Source organism: Phyllobates terribilis, unplaced genomic scaffold (genome assembly GCF_046119375.1).
Source record: "Phyllobates terribilis strain yellow unplaced genomic scaffold, ASM4611937v1 Scaffold_3__8_contigs__length_932513732, whole genome shotgun sequence".
In the NCBI taxonomy this organism is placed as follows: Eukaryota; Metazoa; Chordata; class Amphibia; order Anura; family Dendrobatidae; genus Phyllobates; species Phyllobates terribilis.
In genome coordinates, this window is record NW_027362763.1 from 107,375,750 (window position 1) to 107,403,712 (window position 27,963).

Sequence of the window (27,963 nt, forward strand, 5' to 3'; positions counted from 1 at the left end):
TCCCCCCTCTTCTCTTCTCTCCCCCCTCTTCTCTTCTCTCCCCCCTCTTCTCTTCTCTCCCCCCTCTTCTCTTCTCTCCCCCCCTCTTCTCTTCTCTCCCCCCTCTTCTCTTCTCTCCCCCCTCTTCTCTTCTCTCCCCCCCTCTTCTCTTTTTTTTTTTTTTTTTGCCCTGTCTTCTCTTTTGGCCCTGTCTTCTCTTTTGGCCCTGTCTTCTCCTTTTTTTGGCCCTGTCTTCTCCTTTTTTTGGCCCTGTCTTCTCCTTTTTTTGGCCCTGTCTTCTCCTTTTTTTGGCCCTGTCTTCTCCTTTTTTTGGCCCTGTCTTCTCCTTTTTTTGGCCCTGTCTTCTCCTTTTTTTGGCCCTGTCTTCTCCTTTTTTTGGCCCTGTCTTCTCCTTTTTTTGGCCCTGTCTTCTCCTTTTTTTGGCCCTGTCTTCTCCTTTTTTTGGCCCTGTCTTCTCCTTTTTTTGGCCCTGTCTTCTCTTTTGCCCTGTCTTCTCCTTTTTTTCCCAGTAAGCATTGTCGTAGGGACGGGGCCACTTTTTCCAGACTTTTGCAGTGACCGATGACTATTTCCACTGATGTTTGTGGTCAGTGTGTAAGCAGAACTGTGAGTCCGGGCTGATGACTGATGGCCGCGCAGGAGCGAGGTGGTGACAGTCTGCACTGTGAGAAGATGCTGAGCTGTTTCCTCCCAGCAGTCTTTATTGGAGTGTCGGCTGTCAGATTCTTCCTGACGTACGACCCCTCTCATCATATCTGACTACACATAGGCCCCATTCACATGATCGATTCTGCACCAAAATCCACAAAACATTTGCACCCCATGCTTGTGAATAGTGTTTTCGGAAGCCCCGTGCACACGCTCTGAAACATTTCTGGATGTTTTTTAGACTATTCGGGGCAAAAAAAAATTTTCTTTTCAAACTGATCATTTTCAATGCTGGGCTGATGGGCGTTTGTTTGTAGATGAGCCGAAGCAGATAGTGTAAGGACGGAGCGTTCGTCCGTGCCATGATTCGGTCTCACTCCAGTTTTCATGTTCTCGGCAGCACATCTCCTGTACACGTGATGAGATGTGCTGCCTACAATGATTATTTTCGGCAGCAGTAATGATGTGATAAGCCGATGCTTTGGCTGCCGTATTTCCTCGGGCGGATGAATGGCATCTAGTAGATTTTAGCATATTTTTCCCCTTGTTGCTGTTGCGTCACTTTCAGAGCCATTTGCTTGTACAGTGCCGCGCTCTTTACTGTCCCGTTATGACTCCGCACCTCGTGTTTATCTTCTCCCTCCATGGCAACTTGTAGAGCAGATTTTTCTGATTTCTCAGCATCCTCGCCTCTGTCTCCTCTCAGTTCCCCAATCTTCTAATTCTTATAGGCCCCCACCCCCTCCTGATATTCATGGGTGCTTGTACTGGTGACCGGACGTGGTGTACGGGGGGAGGTGGGTTTATGGGATTTCCCTCCTTATGGCCTTTAGGCAGCTATTATATGTTCTCGGCTTTGACCTCTCCCCAAACAAAACTTTTATGTTTGTAACTTGTCTTTACTAGGAGACCTTGAATGACTGGTTGTGTCAGGCGTGTCCTGATGGGGAACTGTGTGAGTCTGGGGCGTAGGCCATGAGACTGCTGAGGAAACCGTAAGTGCGGAGATAGAATTATGTATCTATTAGGAAGCATCGCTGCTTCTGAGCTTGTAACCTACTGGGACTCTGGAATAGTGCCTTAAGATTAAAAAAGTTTAATAAATTGATTAATGCATTACTGATCCTATATTATACTCCAGAGCTGCATTCACTATTCTGCTGGTGCAGTCACTGTGTACATACATTACATTACTGATCCAGAGTTACATCCTGTATTATACTCCAGAGCTGCACTCACTATTCTGCTGGTGCAGTCACTGTGTACATACATTAAATTACTGATCCTGTACTGATCCTGAGTTACATCCTGTATTATACTCCAGAGCTGCACTCCCTATTCTGCTGGTGCAGTCACTGTGTACATACATTACTGATCCTGTACTGATCCTGAGTTACATCCTGTATTATACTCCAGAGCTGCACTCACTATTCTGCTGGTGCAGTCACTGTGTACATACATTACATTACTGATCCTGTACTGATCCTGAGTTACATCCTGTATTATACTCCAGAGCTGCGCTCACTATTCTGCTGGTGCAGTCACTGTGTACATACATTACATTACTGATCCTGAGTTACATCCTGTATTATACTCCAGAGCTGCACTCACTATTCTGCTGGTGCAGTCACTGTGTACATACATTACATTACTGATCCTGAGTTACATCCTGTATTGTACTCCAGAGCTGCACTCCCTATTCTGCTGGTGCAGTCACTGTGTACATACATTACATTACTGATCCTGAGTTACATCCTGTATTATACTCCAGAGCTGCACTCACTATTCTGCTGGTGCAGTCACTGTGTACATGCATTACATTACTGATTCTGTACTGATCCTGAGTTACATCCTGTATTATACTCCAGAGCTGCACTCCCTATTCTGCTGGTGCACTCACTGTGTACATACATTACATTACTGATCCTGTACTGATCCTGAGTTACATCCTGTATTATACTCCAGAGCTGCACTCCCTATTTTGCTGGTGCAGTCACTGTGTACATACATTACTGATCCTGAGTTACATCCTGTATTATACTCCAGAGCTGCACTCACTATTCTGCTCGTGCCGTCACTGTGTACATACATTACATTACTGATCCTGAGTTACATCCTGTATTATACTCCAGAGCTGCACTCACTATTCTGCTGGTGTAGTCACTGTGTACATACATTACATTACTGATCCTGAGTTACATCCTGTATTATACTCCAGAGCTGCACTCACTATTCTGCTGGTGCAGTCACTGTGTACATACATTACATTACTGATCCTGTACTGATCCTGAGTTACATCCTGTATTATACTCCAGAGCTGCACTCACTATTCTGCTGGTGCAGTCACTGTGTACATACATTACATTACTGATCCTGTACTGATCCTGAGTTACATCCTGTATTATACTCCAGAGCTGCACTCACTATTCTGCTGGTGCAGTCACTGTGTACATACATTACATTACTGATTCTGTACTGATCCTGAGTTACATCCTGTATTATACTCCAGATCTGCACTCACTATTCTGCTGGTGCAGTCACTGTGTACATACATTACATTACTGATCCTGAGTTACATCCTGTATTATACTCCAGAGCTGCACTCACTATTCTGCCATTTGGTATTTCATTTCCCTACAGTTACAGTTTACTTGAGCTTGAGCTTACTTGGGTGGTAACTTACTAACCGGTCAGACCTCCACCGATCAACAAGTTATCTTGTGTTCTCTGGACAGTCTCTTTAAAATGAACCCAGACTTGCTGCCACTAGGGGCAGAATTTGGACCGTTTGCCCACATGCTGCTGAAACTCCCATACCCATGTGTGAGATGTGATCCCACTTTCCTCTGCAGCATTGCGGAATCAACTCTGTGGGAGCGAGCAACAATACTATCTAAATCTATATGTCTCCAGCCCGGACTCCTTGGGAATAGTCGTAGGAAAAATTTGCAAGAGTACTCTGCAAAAATGTTACAGATCCATCAGGGCTCCTTTTTTTTATCTTTTGCTATTCCCCTTCCTTTCTCAATGTTAGCGATAGCAGCAGAGAGGAGAAGGGGTGGTACACAGATTTGAGGTGCAGAGAGGGGAGAAACTATCCACAGTCTCAGGGAGGGCAGAGAATACAAACTACATAAGAAACACCGATCTTACATCCAGCCTATATTACTGAGAGACACACTCCCATAAGAGAAAAATCTGAAACTTTGATCAGGCTGAAACTGAGCATCATGGAGTCTGAAAATATATAAATAAATGAAGAATGCCGACTGAAACTTGGTGCTATATAATTAAATGTTGATGAGTTTTATGGAGTAAGTTACAGTTTTAGGGACTTCTCGGTCCAGGAAGATCCTTGGTATTTCCTCCTTGGTATTTCCGGTAGTTCCGGACCTTATTACAGAGAATTCCCTCATTATTCTCACATCATGTTTAGTCATCCTGCAGGAATGCATCCAGTTACTCATTCACAAGGTTCCTGTAACTAAACCGTGAGGTCATCCCTGCTGCTGCCAGTAACAATAGTAAATTACGACAGATAAAGCCGTGACGCTGCATTTCTGGAAAATCTTTTGGGTTATTCATGTGTCTTAATCATAAACTAAACAGCTCATATCTAATGATTTATTCTCCAGTTCTCCTACTGGCAATTACATTCTCATTTACTTAACAGAAACTAAAAAGAACAAAGCTTCCCTGCACGCTACTGACAGATGCTACTGTACCTACAGGTAGAAAAGACATCCGCGTCTGGCGTGGGAGGGCTGGGAGTCCGGGTCTGGCACGGGAGGGCTGGGAGTCCGGGTCTGGCGTCCGGGTTTTGGCGCGGGAGGGCTTGGCGTCCGGGTTTTGGCGCGGGAGGGCTTGGCGTCCGGGTCTTGTCGCGGGAGGGCTTGGCGTCCGGGTCTTGTCGCGGGAGGGCTTGGCGTCCGGGTCTTGTCGCGGGAGGGCTTGGCATCCGGGTCTTGTCGCGGGAGGGCTTGGCGTCCGGGTCTTGTCGCGGGAGGGCTTGGCGTCCGGGTCTTGTCGCGGGAGGGCTTGGCGTCCGGGTCTTGTCGCGGGAGGGCTTGGCGTCCGGGTCTTGGCGCGGGAGGGCTGGGCGTCCGGGTCTTGGCGCGGGAGGGCTGGGCGTCCGGGTCTTGGCGCGGGAGGGCTGGGCGTCCGGGTCTTGGCGCGGGAGGGCTGGGCGTCCGGGTCTTGGCGCGGGAGGGCTGGGCGTCCGGGTCTTGGCGCGGGAGGGCTGGGCGTCCTGATCTTGGCGCGGGAGGGCTGGGCGTCCTTGTCTTGGCGCGGGAGGGCTGGGCGTCCGGGTCTTGGCGTGGGAGGGCCAAACCAAGCATCAGGATAGCTGTGTAGAGAAAGTTAGGGTAGGGAAAGATTGATATTGGGTTTTGTTCTAGATCAGTAGATACATTGGAAGCTAAGATCTAATTTGCTGTTGGGTTGGCCAAAAACCTATAGATGTGATTGCAATTTGCAGATGAGCCTCTACATTGAGAAGTTCTACACCTCCAACTAAAGAACACTGTGCACGCAATATCTTTTGTGTAATGCTTCTCATGGACACATTACTTGTAAAGTTAGAAACGTATCGTCCATTATTGAACTTCTCGCTGTTCCTACCTAAGGAAAATCCTGATAATCTCATTTCTTGTCCTTTCAGATTCTCCTTTTCCATCTTGAACCCACGGGAGCTGAGCCGGGGCAGTTTTCTGATAAAAAGTCAATAACTCTACCATCTGGGAAATATCTGTACACCAATCCAGTGTCGAAGATAAACGTAACCTGTGACAAATGTCCAGCGGGCACGTACGTGTCCAAGCACTGTACCCAGTTTGCCCTTCGAGAGTGTAGCCCTTGCCCGAACGGCACCTTCACAAGACACGAGAATGGGAATGACAGGTGCCATAATTGTAGTCCACCATGTGAACCGCCCATGGTCATGAAAATGCCTTGTTCTGCCTTGTCTGACCGTGAGTGCTCATGCCCATCTGCAATGTACCTCCTGAACGGCACCTGTGTCAATCACACCGTGTGCCCTGTAGGATGGGGAGTGAGAAAAAAGGGAAGCGAGAATGAAAATGTCAAATGTAAGACATGTGCTCACGGTACTTATTCTGATGTGCCTTCTACTACATTGAGATGTAAGACCCAGACCAACTGCTCAGCTCTGGGCCTGATAGTCCTGAAGCCTGGTACAAATGAACGGGACAATATATGTGGACCTATCTCCTCCCCCCCTTCCAAAGACTTCTATTCTACACCCGCTGATTATGGTAAGTTGTGTGATACGGCTCACTTTATTTTCTCAATATTCTACCACGATAACTGTCTACACATTGTTTTTGAGTCTGTTCTACCTCCTCACTCTCCCATCTCTCTATCTTTTTTCTATGACCTATTCTTCTCTTTGCCTCGGCCTTTGGGCCTCTTTGCCTCGGCCTTTGGGCCTCTTTGCCTCGGCCTTTGGGCCTCTTTGCCTCGGCCTTTGGGCCTCTTTGCCTTGGCCTTTGGGCCTCTTTGCCTATGAGTCTGTTCTACCTCCTCACTCTCCCATCTCTCTATCTTTTTTCTATGACCTATTCTTCTCTTTGCCTAGGCCTTTGGGCCTCTTTGCCTCGGCCTTTGGGCCTCTTTGCCTAGGCCTTTGGGCCTCTTTGCCTAGGCCTTTGGGCCTCTTTGCCTTTTTCTACTCTTATACTTTTATGCCTCCTTCCCTAGACCTATTCCCTGTGATTCTTTCACTTGACCTGTTTCCCTGGGCCTTGTCCCCCCCACCCCCAAATCAATCCCTCTATAGCTCTCTCCCTAGACCCATCCCTCTGTGCCTGTTCCTTAGTACCATATCTCCATTGTTCCTCTACAATTTCCTCTTCTTTTTTTCTTCTTCCTTTTTCTACAATCTCCTCACCGCTCACAATAAGGGGTCGTGCACACAAGTTTATTTTTGGTCCTTGCGCAGTTCGTAAAAAAAGAAAAAAAAACAAAATCGGACAGCCCTGGAGCAGTATTATTCAATGGTGCACTGCAGATGAGCGTTTTTATATATTTTTTGTTTTCATGGACCGAATCTGCTTGTGAAAAAAAAACCGCAGCATGCGGTATATTCTTCCGTGTGTCGGATGAGACTCCTCCATTCCAGTCTAAGGGTGTGTAGAAAATAATGAATCCCATACTGAACATCAACACAGCATCTATTTTCTTATGGATACATTTCAATTATTTTACTTAGGAAACTGTAAACGGTTTTGTAAATTATACGTAAAAAAAACCAGACTGCACACAGATGAGAAATGAGAAAAAATTGGATGAAACTCTTGGCGATTTTTTTTATTTTTATTTTTTCATGCGCTCGTGTGAACCCGGCCTTAAACTTATTTTATAATCTTGTTCTAGAAACAGAAATGTTCTATTTGCGCTGCTCCGTGGATGATTCGCCGGTCTCATGTTCCGCAGGGGAGGGATTTGCTCCCGCTTACTCCTCCTCTAACAAATCTGCGTAGGCAGATCAAGGTGACCTGGAGATTTGGGGATATTTTCTTTCCTTAGCTGGAACTAATCATTTTTCTATTTGTCTCTTTTTGGCTGGACACGGGAGGACCTTTTACTTTTAGTTTAGGAGCCTGTATGATCATCCCCCCAAGGTCCAGTGAAACCAAGCAAGTCGCCTACAGGACAAAATGAGTTCTCTAGTGTCACCAATTGGAGATATCTACTCTATATGTCAATGTCAACTTCTTAAGACTCCTCTGATGGGTACATTCAACTGGTGGGACTACATGGCCATTTTTCTACCTCCTGGAGAACTGGGAGCATTGCTTGGGCCCCTCTGCCAGTTGGGGGTCCCCATGAGCAGAATTGGGTACCCTTAGACTAAGAAAGTTAGATGCTAGCTGTGCATCTATATGTATATTGACGACCCGAAACGCGATGGTCATAGTCATAAATGGAAGCTACTTGCAACTGTGACAGTCTGTTTTAAAAAAAATAATAATAATAATTTTTGTAATTTTTCTGGACCCCTTTCAGAGGCGTTCTTTATTTTTTGGCTACACGTCATTTTTGCAGCCTCTGTCTTTCTGACTGCAGAATTTAATTGACAACTTATCACTCTTGTCTTCCTTCTTCCTACCCCTTCTCAGCTGATATAAAGTCACAAGGAAAACTAAGTACACCCTCCTTCAATGGTTCTATGTATCAGGACATTTAAAAAAAAAAAAAAAAAAAAACATCTGGTCCTAAGAAGGACTTAAAGGGAATCTGTCATCAGTTTTTGCTACTCCATCTGAGAGCAGCGTGACGTGGGGACAGCAATTGTGTCACTTACAGGGCTGTTTGCTGCAGTTTTGATAAAAATGGCAGTTTTCTCTGCGACAAATCTAGCAGTGCTCTAAATGCTGAGCTCTGTATAACCCCACCCACACCATGGTGTACACTGTGCATAGGCAGAAAGCTGCCAATCAGTGGTGTGGGCGGGGTTTGAGTACCTGGCAGCAGGTTTACTAGTCCTGTAGTGATAATCTCCTGCTGATAAAACAGTGATTTTATAAAAACTACAGCAAGCAGTCCAGTAAGTGACAAATCACTGGAATCAGGTTCTCTCTCTCTCTCTACATCATGCTGCTCTCAGATTACCTGGTGACAGACTCCCTTTAAAATTGGGTAAATACAACCTCAGATGATCAACACATGACCTATAACACTCTGGAATTATTTCTTTACCAAACTCTTGGCCACAGATATAGCATGTGAGAAATTAAGTACATCCCATGAATAGCTTGTGGAACCACCTTTAGCAGCAATAACCTGTAGTAATGGTTTTCTGTATGTTTGGAGTAATTTTGGCCCGCTCTTCTTTACGGTCATCGAGGTTTTTGGACGCTCATATCTGCGTTGTCCTTTTAAGATCCCACCACATCTTTTATGTTGGGTTAAAGTCTGGACTTTTGGCACTTAAAGCACCACCATGCTTTAATTTTTCAGCCATTCTGGTGTAGATTTGCTGCTGTTCCTGGGATCATTGTCCAGTTTCAGACAAGTTTTAGCTTTTGGATAGATGGCCTCACGCTTGAGTCTAGTAGACTTTGATATACAGAGAAGTTCATGGTCATCTCAATGTCCTGTGGCTGCAAAACAGCCCAAATCGTCACCCCACCACCACTATGCTTGACAGTTGGTATGAGGCATTTGTGATTTGTTTGCATGATGGCCAAACATCTCCACTTTGGTCTTATATTATTCACTCACCAGTAAAAGTTGTGCATATATCAGACACAACGCTGAAGCGCGCGTATTGCTGGTCTCTGGGCGGCTGCTCCATTTGCTGAATCGGAGAACGTCCCATTCACGGAGTATAAAAAATAGTGCAGGATATAAATTAGCAGTGCCCATGAAAAATGATGTGAGTGATAAAAAAAAAAGTATATTTATTTGAATAAATCTTATGTGAGTTTCTATGTATAAATAAGTAATATTTGTTCAGTCTCTTTCTGATTGTGCTGTCATAAACGTGAATATTTAACATGCTGTCTGAGGCCTTTAGAGTCTGAGCTGTAGCTCTTGGGTTTTTTGGAATTTCTATGACCACTGCACTGTCTGATTTTTGGAGTGAATTTTCTTGGACGTCCATTCCTGGGAAGATTGTCAATTGCTTTGAATTTTTTTTTACTACTTGTGAATAATCTTTCTCATTGACCTCCGGCTCACTGCTGCCTATCTGCGGGGAGCCAGCTGGCAATCTGCATGACGTTAGCAGTCACGCCCCGTCGACAAAGCGGTGCAGAAAAGGAAGAGCTGTCCTGTTGACTTGGAGTCGTTGAATCGCCAGCAGGATCGGTCAGTGACTGCTATGAGACTGCGCCGCGTACAACAGGCTGGTAGTTGGCTCAGTTAGCAACTACTTACCTGGTAATTTTTTGGCCCATAATAAAAATATATAGTCCTGGATTACCCCTTTAATTCCTATAGAAGAAGTGAGGGTGTACTTAATTTTTCTGGTTAGGTGTAATTTTTCATTTGATGTTATATTTAAATAATTTTAAGACCTTCTGAGGACCAGATGTTTTTATGGGTTTTTGTTGTTTTCTTTTTTAATTACGCCCGGATATGTAAAACTATACAGTTCAAAGAGGGTGTACTTAGTTTTTCTCATGAACGTTTTGAAAGTTGAGTTGAGCTTTTGTGGTCATTAATGAGCTTGAGAGTACCTCAGAAAAGAAGTTAGGTAAGATTTACAAACTCTCCCATCAGTGATGGTTTCTCAGCTCACTGATGGTTTCTCAGTTAGCTCTTTATGCAGACATCAAATAGTCCAACTTTTTTAATGAAACCCATCGGCAAATATGATTTTTAGCCAAAAATACATGCATTTAGGTAATAAAAAGTGCCCTCGAAGGTGTTCATATCCTGTAAATTTGAGAGCTGTAAAGTCCGACTGTTCCATTTTGGGGTTACTTTTTAGAACAAATAGCTTGTTCCAAAAGCAACTCTCTGCTTCCCCCTGTATGCAAATTAGCTGTCCCCCAGAAGAAAGAAAGAAAAAGTCTTTAACAAGCCTTGCAACACGGTTAAAGCCCCATACACAATATAGCGGTCAGCGACCTCTCCGAGAACGCTCGGCTCGGATGAGAGCTCTTCTAATCTCTTTGAGAGAGCCACTGTCAGACTCCTTGGATGGCGGTTTATCTACTGTAGATAAAAAAAAAAGGATCGTCCATCAGAAGTTTTATTTGTCCGGGAAGGGCCGGGAGGTCCCCTTGCACAAGAGCCTGTCATCTGATCCCACCGAAATCTGCCTGTTTTTACATTGTTAGCCTAATGTGTATGGGGGCTTTAAGGATACAAGCCCAGCTGTAGACAGCTGTGTCGGGTTTATTGCTGCTCATCAGTGCAAACCAGGTACTGATGTGATTCTGGGAGGGTACTCTATTGAGACTCCCAGCTGGTATAGGGATTGAACGGTACACCTGGGGGGTGAGCGGGTGTATGTAAATTAGCTCTCTTCCAGAAGAATAGAGACTGTCTCTCTTTTGGCAGCTATTGGAGGTAGCTGCTGTATAAGCCAATTTTTGACGCTTTTATGATGCCTTACAACATAATTTAAGGTTAGTTTAGCAATGCTGGAATCAACTGTTTCGGGGGTCTTGCCCCTCAGCAGTGCAAAGCAGGGTACTGTATGGCTAATTAAAGGATCAACTAGCTCTAGAGCAAGAGAGTTACTTTTTCTTTTTGGAGGAGATCTAATTTGTAGGGTTGGTGCAAATCGATTCGTAGGTCCTGGTCCTTGGGCCACAACCGTAATCTGTGGCCTCTTGAAAACCTGCCTTTTGCCTGACGGCATCCACATCTCTTCGATTGATTAGCCATCCTGATGTCTTATTCCAGAGAAATCCACGTTTTCCTTAATATGTAAATTAGCTTTTAAGATCTATGGGCCGGACATAGATCTTCCTGAGAATCTGCCTCCGGAGACTTTTATAAATGAAAGGGGGCATTACCAGTGTGAGACATGTAATTACTGACAGTCTGCTCTCCTGATCTCCATGTCTCACACTGGTAACACCTCCTTTCATTTATAATATGCTCTGGAGACAGAGTCTCGGGGAGATCTACCTCCGGCCCATAGATCTTAACAGCTTATTTATATGTTAAGAAAAAACGTGGATTTCTCTGGAATAAGACATCAGATCACAGATATGAAGGTATCAATTTATTCAGCTTCCTGTGACCTAGATGAAGAATATGATGACCTAAAAACAAAGGCAGTGTTACACCAGTGTGTATTTATGACATCATCGTGTTCATTTTCCCTAGACTTTGCCTTTAAACTTCTTCTCGGTTAAACCAACAAACCAATTAATCTATGCGTTTAGGGTCAAGTTTAATTGCTAAATCCGCTAGACATTAATTCAGCTCAGGTAATTAGGAAGTTCTGGCAGAGTTTTGTGCCGGGTGGATGGCTAATGTTTACAATGGAAAGTTACGGAGAAAGGTTTCCAAATTCTTCACTTACCGGCCATGTTCTTACACAAAGGTCTACTTCATCGCACTCTCCTTTCATTTTTATTTATTTTTTGTTTGGTTTCCTAACTTTTCCGTGCAGAAGGTGTTTGGTTTAGTGACCACTTGTCTGAGGGCTGAGCTGGTTGAAGGCACCAGTTCCTGCCAGCACTAACATGTGAGGTCATAGAAGAGTCTGACAAAGAGTTGTATGCGAGTCCTTTTTTTTTTTTTTTGCTTAAAGTAAGAGCACCTTGCCGGGACACATGGCTTTCTATAAGGAGCTGTCACTTGGAGGTTGGTCTTTCTCCAGATTTCGAGAACAGGTCTCGTTGAACGTCTGTGCAGTCTTTGAGATGTTCTCCAGATTTCGAGAATAGGTCTCGTTGAACGTCTGTGCAGTCTTTGAGATGTTCTCTAGATTTCGAGAATAGGTCTCGTTGAACGTCTGTGCAGTCTTTGAGATGTTCTCTAGATTTCGAGAATAGGTCTCATTGAACGTCTGTGTAGTCTTTAAGGATGTTCTCTAGATTTCGAGAACAGGTATCGTTGAATGTCTGTGCAGTCTTTGAGATGTTAGCCAGGCGTCTAGATTCCCACCTCCAATGTTCTCTTTTTCTCCTCCTCTTACAGAGCCGACAGATGTTTACAACGATACTGAAACGAATGAAACAAAATACTTGAACATGACGGAAGATCGAGGCACGGGGCACCCGCAGGAGACTCCAGACAGAAGGCAACCACAGCTAACAGATGAGCATCCTGGTAAATCGAGAGGTGGAGGTGAAGGACTCAAGAGCACCATTTATAAGACCACTAAAAATAGACCTTCCCGACAGGTCCCTCACCACTTTGACATCAACGAGCACTTACCTTGGATGATTGTTCTTTTTCTTCTGCTGGTACTCGTCATCATCGTGGTTTGTAGCGTCAGGAAAAGTTCTCGCACGCTCAAAAAAGGACCAAAGCAGGATCCCAGCTCCATTGTGGAGAAAGCTGGTTTCAAGAAGTCCACGGCTTTGACCCAGAACAGGGAGAAGTGGATCTACTACTGCAACGGGCATGGTGAGTAGTACGGAGATGGTGTCTTGTTGTGAGTGGTCGTTTTTGGTGATCAAGTATCATCCCTCCCATGAATTAGTGTCTCAGGTTTTTTTCTTCTGTTTACAAGGATGATGCACTGTCTAAAACCCTTTGTGGGAATCTAGGAGTCATCTGAGTGATGATCAGATAAGTCCCGTTGGGAAATTTTTATCCTGAACCCTTTTTCCTTCCATTCCGCCTCAACACCCCTTCTGCTCCTCCCCTGGGTTTTTGGTAGAATTTGGAAGTCTCCAGAAAACTCTTCAAGAAATTTGGAAGGTCTCCACTTTTTGCCGGGACCCTACTGTACTTTCTAGGAGAGTTTGTTGGTATGCGTTTAGATTCACCCACTTCCCCCATAACTTTCTGATTACTTGAGTCAGGAGATACCTTTGTGACCCCCACCGATTTTGAGAACAGAGCATTGGCTTACTCCGGCAAACCCATGGCTCCAATCAAACATGACACTTCAGAGTCCTTTCTCCGGGGCGGTGGGGTCTCGATGGCAGAAATCCCTGGTGATCCCATAAGTCGCCCCTATTTTTCCTATTTTTTGACGCTAAATTAGAGGGGTTTTGTAGGGTTTTCCTGTCCTTATCTAGGCCATTAATGCATGATTGCTAGGGGGCACACGTTGGTATAGATAATTTATTTAAGGAACGCTCTGGCCAAACCTTATGGGGCAGATTTATTTAAACTATCTGTTCATACAGAATTATTTAAAAAAAATAATAATTAATTGAGTTAATTGAGCTAAGGTTAAAGGTTACACACCTCCTTGACTTTTTTGAACTCGCTTGTAAGCAAAAAATACATATATTTTTTTCTAATATATAGGGTCGTCATTTCTGTATAGACTTCACACAGCGGATCAGCTTGCAGGGAATAACACTATTTTTTGTAAATCTCTCGTTAATTGCCTTGTGTAATGTAATGTTCACTAATGAGGCGTGATCGCAGCAGGCGCCAAATGATTTATAATTAATGTAATTACCTAGATCGGCTGTAAATGTGTAACCGATGACATCACCGGACGACTGAAGTCACCAAAGCACTACTGATCTTCAGATAATCATTAGTGAAAATCCAACCACTTGATTGGTCCCAGGGGCCTCCTGATCATATTGCTTGGGTGTGCGACCTACTAAGGTCCATGTAGAAGACAACTGAAGCATACATCAGCCTTGTGTAGTTATATAGCTTGAAACCCGGCCTTAAAGGGGTTCTTCTCATCTTCTGAGATGGATACTGTTGGAAAGAGCTTGTGAAAACAAGCACTTTTGCAATTTACTGCTTATTAAAATTTGCAGCCGTTCTTGAGATATTAAAACTTTTCTCTTTTGTTTACAAAATCGTTGTCTTGGAGACCGACCACTACTGTTATCTAGTTTGTAAGCACTGGGCAGAAGCTGGCTGGAATTTGGCGGTAACAGCACGCTCCACCGACCCTAGCCAACTTCAAAACAATGCCTACAAGGTCAATAGAGAAGAGCTTTAAGCACTACACTTTCTCTCTAACAGCGGTGGTCGGTCTCCCAAGGCAACGAGAGGTAAACAAAAGAAAAAGTGTTAATATCTCAAGAACGGCTGAAAATTTTAACAAGCAGTAAATTGCAAAACTGCTTGTATTTACAAGCTCTATTCAATGACACCCATGTATAAAAACGGGAATAACCCCTTAAAGGGAGTCTGTCAGCCCAAAATGACTGTTCAAACTAAGCTCTGTGCACCCAATAGCTCAGTGAACCGTCCCACTTACTTGTATTGGATCAATCTCTGCCTTTCTCTTGCTTGATTGACAGCCGGAGAAGGGACGAAGGTTTTAGCCTTTTTTTTGTGATGTTTTCGGCATTGTATGTAATCAGGTGGTTGTTGTAGGCAATATAGACTTCCCCTCCCCATAGTTTTGGATGTTTTCATTATCTTTTCTTGTTTTTATTACTTCTAGGTATCGGGCCTTGATTCATTATTGCATTTGCACCGCCTTTTTTTTGTATTTTGATGCTCTTTAGCCTGTTTTTCATTTCCGCCTTATACTTTTAATTTTTCACCTTTAAAAAAAAACAAAAACTTTTCTATATGTTTACCTGTGTGTTTTTTTTCTATGTTCGTCATTGCGAACAGGATTTAGGATTCCTTGATGTTTTCGGCTGTTGCATCAATTGTGACTTTTTTTTATAAGTAACAAACTATTTTGCGCAAATGTTCTCCAGCCTCTTGTAATCTTTTTATGTATTTCCGTAATTTTTCCCACACTTGCGTGACATTTTCTTCTAAAAAGTTGTAAAATGGTTAAAGACAAAAATAAAGAAAAATTGTTTGTTTTACGCAAATTTTTAACTAATTTGGGAAATTTTTCTTTTTTATTGGATACTGCAAGTCAAAAAAAAAAGCGTAAAAAAACTCTCCGTCCAGCACGTTCGACTCCGAGATCATTACTATTTTGGAAAACTGTTAGAATAAGTGGGAAATTTAACAAAAAAAATAATTAAAAAAATTATATAATCTTATCGGTGGTTGCCATGGAAAAAGGGAAACTGCAGGCGGTCGTCCATCTAGCGGCACTGAATCTCCAGCGCACGTCTGAAAAAAAAAATAAAAAAATAAATAAATCAGCTATTGAGTTCGTAACCTCCTGCAGCGACGAGGTATCCTCCATCCGGGATCTAATGGGTTAACTCTGAATTACAGCAAAATATATCCCAGTCACCATGAGAAGCTTTGCTCATCCTGATATTGCTGGATCCTGAATAGAATGACAGTTCTGCAGTGAAGACTGACACGCAGATCCAGTAATAGTAGAAATCCCAAGATAGTCTGTGATGACCCCAGGAGGGTTAAAGTCCTGAAGCTTGCTGCCAACTTACCCCCATCAGTCTCCGCTAAAGTCATTGCATAATGTAAATATTTTTTTTTGCAATTTTTTTAATGTCTCCTTGTCGTTAAGTTTTTCACATTTTTTAATGACCTCCGCTTGCAGTCGGAGATTAACTTTTACTTCCAGAAGCCCTGATCCTGCTGTTTGATCCTCTGCTTGAGCTGCCAGGACCACCGTTTCCTCTACGGCTGGGTTCACACTGAGTCTTTTTTTAGTGGAGGATTTTGAGGCAAATCTGCTCCAAAATCGGCTATATATCATCTTTTCCTTTTTCAATGGAAAATCCACTTTGCTGTTCCCCCCCCCCCGACCATGGAGGGGGGTAGGAATTGACATGTCATTTCTTTGAGGAACCTGCTCCAAAATGTTGCAAAAAAAAAAAAAAAAGCCTCGAAAATACTGAAAAGGCAGAATTTCATGGAGTGGATTCCTCTTGAAAAACTAATTGCAAAAAGCTCTGTGACTATATTCTAAGCGAGGTTCACAGCGATCATTGCAAAAAGTTCTATAATTTAGCAAATTTCTGTGTAGTGCCGGCAGAATATTGATTGTTTCTAGGACAGAGGATTCTAGGTGATGTGCTGCCATAACTTACCGCCAGAGCGGCCATTGTGCCCTGCGGCCCAGCACTGCCGGCTGCTGAATGGGGTCAGTAACGGCCCCTCCATCCCCTCATTAGCAGAGCAGTTTGCTGTTTGTCCTCTCTGCCAGGATTTATGATGTGCAGCAGCTATTATATACCGTCCCCCGGGGGCGAGGGTGTTATGAGCGCCCATGCTGGATGTTTTTTGGCTGATTTGCTGGGCACGTTCCTGGCGTGGATGGAGCAAGTCTGAACCAGCTGCACGGAGCTTCAGACGTGGGGGTGCAGGGCTGTGTAGATGTATGGACTGCACGATTTAGAGCAGGAAATCCCCAGAGAAAGTGACGTGTAATAGGACGACATCGCCACGTACCGAGTGCTGAGGGCAGAGGGCAGAAAAGCCACCACCGCTCTGCTGACTCCATAACTGCAGAGTCCTCTAGTGGTAACATCAGCATAAACACTGCGCCCCCGCCAGGAGCTTCATGGCCGAGCAGCTGCATGCAGCCGTACATCACCAAGCACAATGCCGAGCGTCCAGTAGAGTGGTGTAAAGCCGCCACCACTGGACTCTGGAGGAGACGTGTTCTGTGCAGTGATGGACCGCACTTCTCTATATGACATCTGATGGAGGGTGATTCCAGGAAGACGTTGCCCCCTGACTGCGTTGTCCCTGCTTTGGGCTATGGGATGTTTTTTAGGGATATATATTATTTTTTTATGTTGGGAAGGGGTTAAACAACGAGCGCCTCCTGTACTGAGTGTCATGAATGCCCACTGTATCTCCATCATCATGGCACTTAGGACCCCCGGTCTTAGGACCCCCACCAATGTAGAATATTACATTTGGTGCTGACCCCTCTCGCGCCCGATGCGGATTCCTGATGAGACTGTTACCTGTAAGGACAGGAGAACATTTCGCTCTGACATTTACACTCCGTTCTTATTTCCTTCGCGTCGTCCAATAAATCTAACAATTTGGCTCAAACCTTGAATGAGTTTCAGCGCAGATCCTTCCAGCAGCCGCAGAATCTGACAGATGAGGCTCCTGCGCGCCGGGATCCTGGAGGGTTTATGTCATTTCCCAGAAGTGACTGCTCCGACCTTGTGTGAAAACATCGAGTGTCTGTAGATGGCCAAGGAAAATATATGGAGAGCTGAGCCGGGCTTTGTGGTTTATTTTTTAGTTATTGGGACAAACTTGTGATTCATTTTTCTATAATATGGAGATATCTGTGTGATATTTATTGGAGTGTACCTATCCTTACACACCATGCCTGTGGAAATGCCTGCTCTCACACCCCACAGCAAAATACAATTACCATTGGTGTACATATTAGTCTAATATATTCAGGAAGCTGTGCCGATTTTCATGTTCTGTAACTTGCCATTTACTCTTTTTGAGCGGGTGGTTGTTTTTCCGCAGTATTCTGCCAGCACTGTAGGTGCTGGAATTTTCTTTCCCATACTTCCTGGTACATATTACTCCTTCTGTTGTCCAATGGCATGCTTTTCCTGAACTGAAAGATCTGTAGGCAGACCTGTATGTCTGTATGCAATATGACAGACAGAAGAACAAGAACAGACCCACCTCCTACATCCAGTGTAGAGGAACAAAGACCCACCACCACTTCCTGTAGAAGGCCATAGACTCACGCTCACTTCCTGTAGGGGGACAAACACCCGCCCCCACTTACTATACAGAGTCAGAGCCCCCCCACGGTGGCGTGGGGAAGGGGGGCTGCCTCCCTCTACCGCCCGCGTGGGGAAGGGGGGCTGCCCCCCCCCCCACGCGGGCGGTAGAGGGAGGCAGCCCCCCTTCCCCACGCGGGCGGTAGAGGGAGGCAGCCCCCCTTCCCCACGCGGGCGGTAGAGGGAGGCAGCCCCCCTTTCCCACGCGGGCGGTAGAGGGAGGCAGCCCCCCTTCCCCACGCGGGCGGTAGAGGGAGGCAGCCCCCCTTCCCCACGCGGGCGGTAGAGGGAGGCAGCCCCCCTTCCCCACGCGGGCGGTAGAGGGAGGCAGCCCCCCTTCCCCACGCGGGCGGTAGAGGGAGGCAGCCCCCCTTCCCCACGCGGGCGGTAGAGGGAGGCAGCCCCCCTTCCCCACGCGGGCGGTAGAGGGAGGCAGCCCCCCTTCCCCACGCGGGCGGTAGAGGGAGGCAGCCCCCCTTCCCCACGCGGGCGGTAGAGGGAGGCAGCCCCCCTTCCCCACGCGGGCGGTAGAGGGAGGCAGCCCCCCTTCCCCACGCGGGCGGTAGAGGGAGGCAGCCCCCCTTCCCCACGCGGGCGGTAGAGGGAGGCAGCCCTGCCCCTGGGTGGTAGAGGGAGGCAGCCCTGCCCCTGGGTGGTAGAGCACCTGGAATAGTCACAATCGCATGGATACTGCTGTGAAAGGACTGCGGTGCTCCAGCGCTTGGGGCGACCCCCTCTAATCATACATAGATCGGCCTTCACTGCAATATCCTTGAACAATCTCTTATTCTCCCATATTCCTTTTCTAATTGCCGAAACATTTCACTGATGGGGAGGGAGGGAGAGAGAGGAGGAGGAGGATTTGGAGGAGGAGGAGGAGGAGGATTTGTCCATGAAAGAGCTACACGCGCTCATAAAGAATGTTTGGTGTGAAATCTTGCTGGCAGACAGATTCCTTTTAAAATAACTTTACTCGCGAATGATATCGGGTTGTTCAAGAGGCTCCTGGAAAAAGGGGAGACCTCCTGGCCTCTTGGAAGATGTCAAGTTTCTTGCAAGGCAGTGCTTCTCCAGCATTTCCTTCAACAATAACCAGTTGCTTACTGCGTCATCAGGCTTGGCCCCAGCATCCAGATGCACAGTCCCATCGCAATGCTCGGACTGGCCGGCGGCTCTCCTAACCTGAGCGTGACAGCTTGTATTTCTATGCTGCTGTCACCAGTCCACCATGCATTTCATAGAGGGACAATCACGAGTCCACCTCGCGTTACATAGAGGGACAATCACGAGTCCACCACGCGTTACATAGAGGGACAATCACGAGTCCACCTCGCGTTACATAGAGGGACAATCACGAGTCCACCACGCGTTACATAGAGGGACAATCACGAGTCCACCACGCGTTACATAGAGGGACAATCACGAGTCCACCACGCGTTACATAGAGGGACAATCACGAGTCCACCATGCGTTACATAGAGGGACAATCACGAGTCCACCACGCGTTACATAGAGGGACAATCACGAGTCCACCACGCGTTACATAGAGGGACAATCACGAGTCCACCATGCGCTACATAGAGGGACAATCACGAGTCCACCACGCGCTACATAGAGGGACAATCACGAGTCCACCACGCGCTACATAGAGGGACAATCACGAGTCCAGCAAGCGTTACATAGAGGGACAATCACGAGTCCAGCAAGCGTTACATAGAGGGACAATCACGAGTCCACCACGCGCTACATAGAGGGACAATCACGAGTCCAGCAAGCGTTACATAGAGGGACAATCACGAGTCCACCACGCGCTACATAGAGGGACAATCACGAGTCCAGCAAGCGTTACATAGAGGGACAATCACGAGTCCAGCAAGCGTTACATAGAGGGACAATCACGAGTCCACCACGCGCTACATAGAGGGACAATCACGAGTCCAGCAAGCGTTACATAGAGGGACAATCACGAGTCCACCACGCGCTACATAGAGGGACAATCACGAGTCCACCACGCGCTACATAGAGGGACAATCACGAGTCCACCACGCGCTACATAGAGGGACAATCACGAGTCCACCACGCGCTACATAGAGGGACAATCACGAGTCCACCACGCGCTACATAGAGGGACAATCACGAGTCCACCACGCGCTACATAGAGGGACAATCACGAGTCCACCACGCGCTACATAGAGGGACAATCACGAGTCCACCACGCGCTACATAGAGGGACAATCACGAGTCCACCACGCGCTACATAGAGGGACAATCACGAGTCCACCACGCGCTACATAGAGGGAGAATCACATCTGCGCCGGGAGTGCCAGGAGTCAGACCCTCGTTACTCAGCTGCTCTACGGTGACTCCTTTCTGAAAGAGTTGATCTCTGATGAGACTATCCCTCCACGCAGCTGTATTAATTTTTTGCTACATTGATTTTTATGTTATTGAGGTTATCAAATGTTTCCAAAACCCCTTTACACAAGACTAGATGGAAGGTTTGGGTGGAGTTTCACGACGCTCAGCATCTCTGAATCTTTTAAGCTCACTCTGTCCTTTTACAAATAATTCATAATGGTCATAAAACCCGTCCCTGTGGCATCGTACCACTCTGCTCTAATCAAAGCCATCCAATTATTCTTTGTTTACTCAGGACTGACGGCGTCACATTCTCTGCACTGATAGTCCTGACTATCTCAGAACATTGGGTGCATAAGCTTTACTTTTTAGAAGTTTATCTGGGAACTTTTTTTAGTCCGGACACCACTGCCATCTCTACACTAATGTCTGTGCACTCTCCTCCATGCTGCAATGATTCACCAGTCAGTAACTCTGCATCCCTCAGTTTGCAAGAGAGACTTGGTACCCAGGGCTGCATCCCTTCCTTTAAGGGCAGAGCCATACTGTGATAAATGTTCTGCCATCACGGAGGATGGCCCAATACCGACCCCTTTTTTTTGTCTGATCAGTTACTGAGGGGGAAGAGTTGCAATGTACCAGTATTTTCTCAACGCCCACAGAATTGCCACCTACAGGTGGTTCAATTCTTTTGATGTTACTAACAGGCGGCTCCTGCCACTTATGTGGTTGAATTGCTCCCCATAAAATCGCACAAACCCTTTAATAAACTGCAAAGTGTCTATTGTATCTGCTGTGACTACTGAATCAGTAGGGGCTGCTTTGAGTTTAGAGTACTTAAAGTGGTATTACCATCTTCACAAACGGGTATTGTTCCATAGTGCTTTTAAAAACAAGCACTTTTGCAATTTTAATGCTTTTTTTAAACTTCACAGCCGTTCTTGAGATATTAACATTTTTCTTTTGTTTACAGTTCGTTGCCCAGGAGACCGACCACCTTTACTCTTTAACATTGCTCTAAAGATGTTGGGGGTTGGGGAATTGGGGGTAACCGTGTTCTGCAGAGATCCTGGGCAGCTTCAAAACCGTGCTCAACAGCTCGATAGAAAAGAACACTCTTCTGTTTAGCAGCGGTGGTCGGTCTCCAAGGCAACTAGGGATAAACAAAATAAAAATTTTAATATCTCAAAAACGGCTAAAAATTTTTAATAAGCAGCAAATTGCAAAACTGCTTGTATTTACCGGCACTATCCCGACAATGTTTACTTATGAATATGGAATTAACCCTTTAAAGGAATACTGAGCCAATGAAATGAAAGCAATAGATTTTATGATCCTCCTCCATGATGGTCATTATCTGGAGCACAAGGGTATCTGAATATTAATTACCCCATGGATGACCATCATTTCATTCTTTCTGCAGGTATCGACATTCTGAAGTTGGTGGCAGCTCAGGTTGGCAGCCAGTGGCAAGATATCTATCAGTTCCTTTGCAATGCCAATGAGCACGAGGTGGCGGCATTTTCCAACGGCTACACAGCGGATCACGAGCGAGCTTACGCAGCCTTACAGCACTGGACTATACGAGGGCCTGAAGCCAGCCTGGCCAAGCTCATCAGCGCTTTACGTCAGCACCGACGGAATGACGTGGTGGAGAAGATCCGAGGCCTGATGGAGGATACCGTGCAGGTACCGTGACGTCTACTGCCATCACAACCCTTACTGTAGTCCATGTCCAGACCAGACACTCAGATTAGGAGACCCACCTGTCAATCATGGTCTCCATCAGTGCATCCTGTCTCTGAAACCTTCTCTAAGGACATGGCCAAAGTGTCCATCGAGAAGGGGGCTTCTGAGATCTAAAGATCTGTTTGGAATTAGACTTTGCAGTGGTCTACAAGATTGGCTGGTAGAGACTGGGTGGGACGGGAGAATCCCGGAAAAAACTATATTAGGGCTTTCCTATAGTTGCTAGCCCAATAGAAGGTCAAAAGGACCCTCTTTTCTTCTCCTGAGTGAACTGGTGCCTATGGGTAATACCTTTGTTGTATTCGCCAGTTCTGGTGAATATGTGATCTGTGCATAGACGTCACTTTGAATGACAAGGTGTATAAACTCGGCACAACTTGTGCATTTTATGTTTCGGAAGTGCATATTTTAGGCCTTGCTCAGATTACACTTGTAGCCACAAACAGGAATTATTCTTCATATTTTTTTTTTATTTTTTTTTATAAAATGTTACTTGTTAATGCAAATTCCATGATACCAAGTGTTGACTTTATAGAACATTTATAGCTATTTAGGAGTTTAATATGATTTTTTTTCTATTTTATATATTCATATGTTTTGTATAAAAATTGTCCTGGCAAAATTGTCCATAAATTGGAGCCATGGTGCCAGCTGTAACACATCATTGTCCCGTGCAGGACTTTTTCTGTTTGGCTGACGACTATATCCGGCGGCTCCTGGTCCAGGGATGGCACAGTCATGGAGGGATGTGATTCTGTGATAGGCACTGGATTTACTTTGGAGGCTTTTCCGCTGCTAGAGGTGGAGGGTTTGTCGTATGGCTCAAGATTGCACTGTTTGGCTTGAGTAAGATCCAACGTTTGTGATCCCCGGGGTGTGAATTATGGTCGTAGTGCTGCGTCCCATCTTTATATCTGCACAGCAGATGGGGCCGGCTACAATTTCCTTCCAGGCCGGGTGGTATGGCAGCCGCCGTGCATGAAAAATTAAAGGGGGTTGCAGCAGTACACCAGCACTGAAGCCCCTTCATTCCTGGGATCGGGGCAGGTCCCACAGGTTGGACCAGTGATGACAATTACTTGCGATACTTTGCTTCTTCTTCTGTCTTCAGGAGCGAGCCGCGCCTCGGCCACCCGGCTTTCTGCTTGCTGGCGAACAGTGCGCTCCTGATGAATGACAGTTTGGACCAGCAGTATCACTGAGCTGCCGGCCCAAACTGTGCACGCTGCAAGCAAAGGTGGCATCGGAGGCAGTTTGCCAGATCCAGCTTCAGAGCAGCACTTGCAAGCTATGTAGAAAAGAGCTTGCAAGCGCTGCACTCCTTACATGGGAAACCGGCCTCCACTGACTGACAGCAGTAAACTAGAAACTTTACATTTCGGCTGATTCTTGGTGAGGGCACGCCTTTTAGCACCATTTTATCCATTTCTGCTTTTCAGTTTTTATGGCTTCTAAGATCTACTCACCCTGCTTGATTTGTGTCTGTGCATTTACATTGTGGGAATTTAGCAAGTAAGTGATCCAGAATATAATGCGGCTCAGGAATAATATTGTATGGGAGAAAGGAGAAATAATATATGACTTGTATGTCTGTCCACAGTTTTGACAGTAAAAAAAAAACGGCAGAATCATGAATACAGCTCTGGAGTGTAACACTGCCAGTTAAAAGCATTTTTATGTAGATGCACAACTTAAAATGACCTGTTCAAAATACTTCTAACTCTCCAAAAATTAATTATAACTTGTCCGCAAGCAGGGATGTGATTGTATGAAGTGAGTGACACCAGCAGGAGGTGACGGCGGTGGAGCTGTATACAGCAGCGGTGGGATCTGTAATAGATGGTGAGGCGCTGCTCAATAAACCTTCATTAATTTGAGTAGTGTTCAGTACAGAGTCGTTCGCATTTCATCTGGTCATGCTCCATATACCTGGCTTATCCAGTGGCATTTACCATCCAATGCACACGCTGCCTTAACAGAGTGTAATTCGAATTTAATTGAGGTCTCATAAGTTATAGGGTTTTTCTAAGGCTGATATTGATTCCCTATCCTTATCACATCCTTATCCTTTATTATATCTTATTTTTATTCTATTCATAACCGATCCTTACTTATCATAGCCCTAATGTACATTATCCTATCTCAAACTTTATCCTGCCTCCCTGCTCTTGTCTCGCGTCCTTGCCCTTGTCTCGCGTCCTTGCCCTTGTCTCGCGTCCTTGCCCTTGTCTCGCGTCCTTGCCCTTGTCTCGCGTCCTTGCCCTTGTCTCGCGTCCTTGCCCTTGTCTCGCCTCCCTGCCCTGGTCTCGCCTCCCTGCCCTGGTCTCGCCTCCCTGCCCTGGTCTCGCCTCCCTGCCCTGGTCTCGCCTCCCTGCCCTGGTCTCGCCTCCCTGCCCTGGTCTCGCCTCCCTGCCCTGGTCTCGCCTCCCTGCCCTGGTCTCGCCTCCCTGCCCTTGTCTCGCCACCCTGCCCTTGCCTCGCCACCCTGCCCTGGTCTCGCCTCCCTGCCCTGGTCTCGCCTCCCTGCCCTTGTCTCGCCACCCTGCCCTTGCCTCGCCACCCTGCCCTGGTCTCGCGCCCCTGCCCTGGTCTCGCCTCCCTGTCCCCATTCTAACCCCACCCGCAAGACCGGATAGTCTGGAGAAACTAACCTAAGCTGATTTGGCCTTCAGGGATTGAAGAGCAGTGCTCTATAAGTAGTATAGTTTTTATTTTTTTGGACCTAATCAACATAATATATATATAAATGATTGGGTAAAGCATGGAAAGTAATCATTAATGTATTAGTAAAACCGAAAAAGTATGGCATTGCCTTCTTAAAGGGGACCGCTTATTTGCCATACATATGTAATTTTATTACCTGGTGTAAATGCCGCTGTTCTGCTGAATCTGACGATATTTTTCTTTTATTCTTGCACCTCTCCGTTCCGGAGATATGACTCTCTCTTCCCTATACATATATATACAGTACAGACCAAAAGTTTGGACACACCTTCTCATTCAAAGATTTTTCTGTATTTTCATGACTATGAAAATTGTACATTCACACTGAAGGCATCAAAACTATGAATTAACACATGTGGAATTATATACTTAACAAAAAAGTGTGAAACAACTGAAAATATGTCTTATATTCTAGGTTCTTTAAAGTAGCCCCCTTTTGCTTTGATGACTGCTTTGCACACTCTTGGCATTCTCTTGATGAGCTTCAAGAGGCAGTCACCGGAAATGGTCTTCCAACAATCTTGAAGGAGTTCCCAGAGATGCTTAGCACTTGTTGGCCCTTTTGCCTTCACTCTGCGGTCCAGCTCACCCCAAACCATCTCGATTGGGTTCAGGTCTGGTGACTGTGGAGGCCAGGTCATCTGGCGTAGCACCCCATCACTCTCCTACTTGGTCAAATAGCCCTTACACAGCCTGGAGGTGTGTTTGGTGTCATTGTCCTGTTATAAAATAAATGGTGGTCCAACTAAACGCAAACCAGATGGAATAGCATGCCGCTGCAAGATGCTGTGGTAGCCATGCTGGTTCAGTATGCCTACAATTTTGAATAAATCCCCAACAGTGTCACCAGCAAAGCACCCCCACACCATCACACCTCCTCCTCCATGCTTCACGGTGGGAACCAGGCATGTAGAGTCCATCCGTTCACCTTTTCTGCGTCGCACAAAGACACGGTGGTTGGAACCAAAGATCTCAAATTTGGACTCATCAGACCAAAGCACAGATTTCCACTGGTCTAATGTCCATTCCTTGTGTTCTTTAGCCCAAACAAGTCTCTTCTGCTTGTTGCCTGTCCTTAGCAGTGGTTTCCTAGCAGCTATTTTACCATGAAGGCCTGCTGCACAAAGTCTCCTCTTAACAGTTGTTGAAGAGATGTGTCTGCTGCTAGAACTCTGTGTGGCATTGACCTGGTCTCTAATCTGAGCTGCTGTTAACCTGAGATTTCTGAGGCTGGTGACTCAGATAAACTTATCCTCAGAAGCAGAGGTGACTCTTGGTCTTCCTTTCCTGGGGCGGTCCTCATGTGAGCCAGTTTCTTTGTAGCGCTTGATGGTTTTTGCAACTGCACTTGGGGACACTTTCAAAGTTTTCCCAATTTTTCGCACTGACTGACCTTCATTTCTTAAAGTAATGATGGCCACTCGTTTTACTTTGCTTAGCTGCTTTTTTCTTGCCATAATACAAATTCTAACAGTCTATTCAGTAGGACTACCATCTGTGTATCCACCAGACTTCTGCACAACACAACTGATGGTCCCAACCCCATTTATAAGGCAAGAAATCCCACTTATTAAACCTGACAGGGCACACCTGTGAAGTGAAAACCATTTCCGGTGACTACCTCATGAAGCTTATCAAGAGAATGCCAAGAGTGTGCAAAGCAGTCATCAAAGCAAAAGGTGGCTACTTTGAAGAACCTAGAATATAAGACATATTTTCCGTTGTTTCACACCTTTTTGTTAAGTATATAATTCCATATGTGTTAATTCATAGTTTTGATGCCTTCAGTGTGAATGTACAATTTTCATAGTCATGAAAATACAGAAAAATCTTTGAATGAGAAGGTGTGTCCAAACTTTTGGTCTGTACTATATATATATATATATATATATATATATATATAATGTTTACATACAGAGAAGAGAGGGCCATATCTAAGGAACGGGGAGGCGCGGAAAAATATCGCCAGATTCAGGAGAACTGCGGCATTAACACCAGGTAAAAATAATACATATTTATGACAAATGACAGGTCCTCCTTAAAATGGATGTCTCATAATCACAGGCGCTTTTTTTTTTAAATGAAGCCAGCTCATCAAATATCTCTTAAGTTTGGGTACGGGTACTGAATCCTGTTACACCCAGCTGTAGATTTTGTAAGCAGTGGACTGTAATACGCAGGTGGGGGTGGCAGGTTTTGATACTTCCCTAGAGGGGATTCCAGAGCAGTGGACCTTTTGCGACAGTAATCCTAGACCAGAAGGTACGTGTATGGCTCAGCCCCATAATACAAAAGTGGCAAACCTATCAAGACCCTGAATTAGCAGAGAGCTCCTTTGGAAATACCATTTTATAAAGCTGGAGAACAATTTTTGAGTGCAGCTCTGGAAGTGACACAATGTAATGTGAGGTTAAGGCTAGTGATGGGGCGTCCATCACAGGGTTTGCCTTTATAGGGAATGGGTTTTTTAGACCATCCTAGAATAGCCCCCAAGTTTTGACTTCACAATGGAGGGCCCTTCTTCTTTTTTGTACATCCCTATATTTGCAGTGTAACTGCGGTATGTGTCATTTCTAAACATTTCTGACTTGACACATCTGACCTTTTTCGCATCACCTGGTGGCCAGAAACTCCACAGTCTTTAATTTTCGGGACTTGTCCGCAGCTGTCAGGAGCCGGATCGTTTTTATTTTAAAGAAGGGCACGCCGTGGCTCCGGGCATCTCCTTCATGCTGCATTTCACTGATCATCCGTGACAAGGCCGCTCGCTCATTTCTTCGGAGAGCTGGCTAGGGCTCGGGAAGTCTTGACGCTGAGAAAACAAACCCAAGATCTGCTGCGTCAGACGCCCCCCCCGACACTTCATCTAAAAGTTATTGGGCTTCTCGGGAAGATGACGAAGACCCTAAATGTCCTTTCTGCGCAATGAATATTCTAAATTTGTAATGTGTCTCCAGGGTTCGTATTTGCAAACTAAAGCACGAAGAGGAGCTGCTGCTGAACGTTGTGACCAGATTGGTTGTTTCCAAGAGCTTTAGAGGTCCTTAAGGGGTCTTCAAGGATAGGATGTGTCAGGAATGGCACTTGACCTTGTCTATGGGATACACCAGGCAGCTTCATTGAAGTGACTAGGTTGTAATACCTCGCAATACCTGTTGACAGGTGTGGCGCTGTGTCTAGTAGAAATTAGTAATGTTTTTCTAATTTTTGAAAATCCCTTTTAATACTACACAGGTAATCACTATGCTCA

At 45.6% G+C, this 27,963-nt stretch overlaps 1 protein-coding gene across 1 annotated transcript in view; it reads left to right on the forward strand.

Annotated features, from left to right (window-relative positions):
* The window catches only part of TNFRSF21 (TNF receptor superfamily member 21), a 68,476-nt gene that overhangs the window by 11,171 nt on the left and 29,342 nt on the right, over positions 1–27,963 (forward strand). The window contains exons 2-4 of the mRNA XM_073674105.1: positions 5,312–5,924; positions 12,280–12,711; positions 21,664–21,929. Of these exons, the coding sequence (XP_073530206.1) occupies positions 5,312–5,924; positions 12,280–12,711; positions 21,664–21,929 (1,311 nt within the window). The remainder of the gene's footprint in view (positions 1–5,311; positions 5,925–12,279; positions 12,712–21,663; positions 21,930–27,963) is intronic.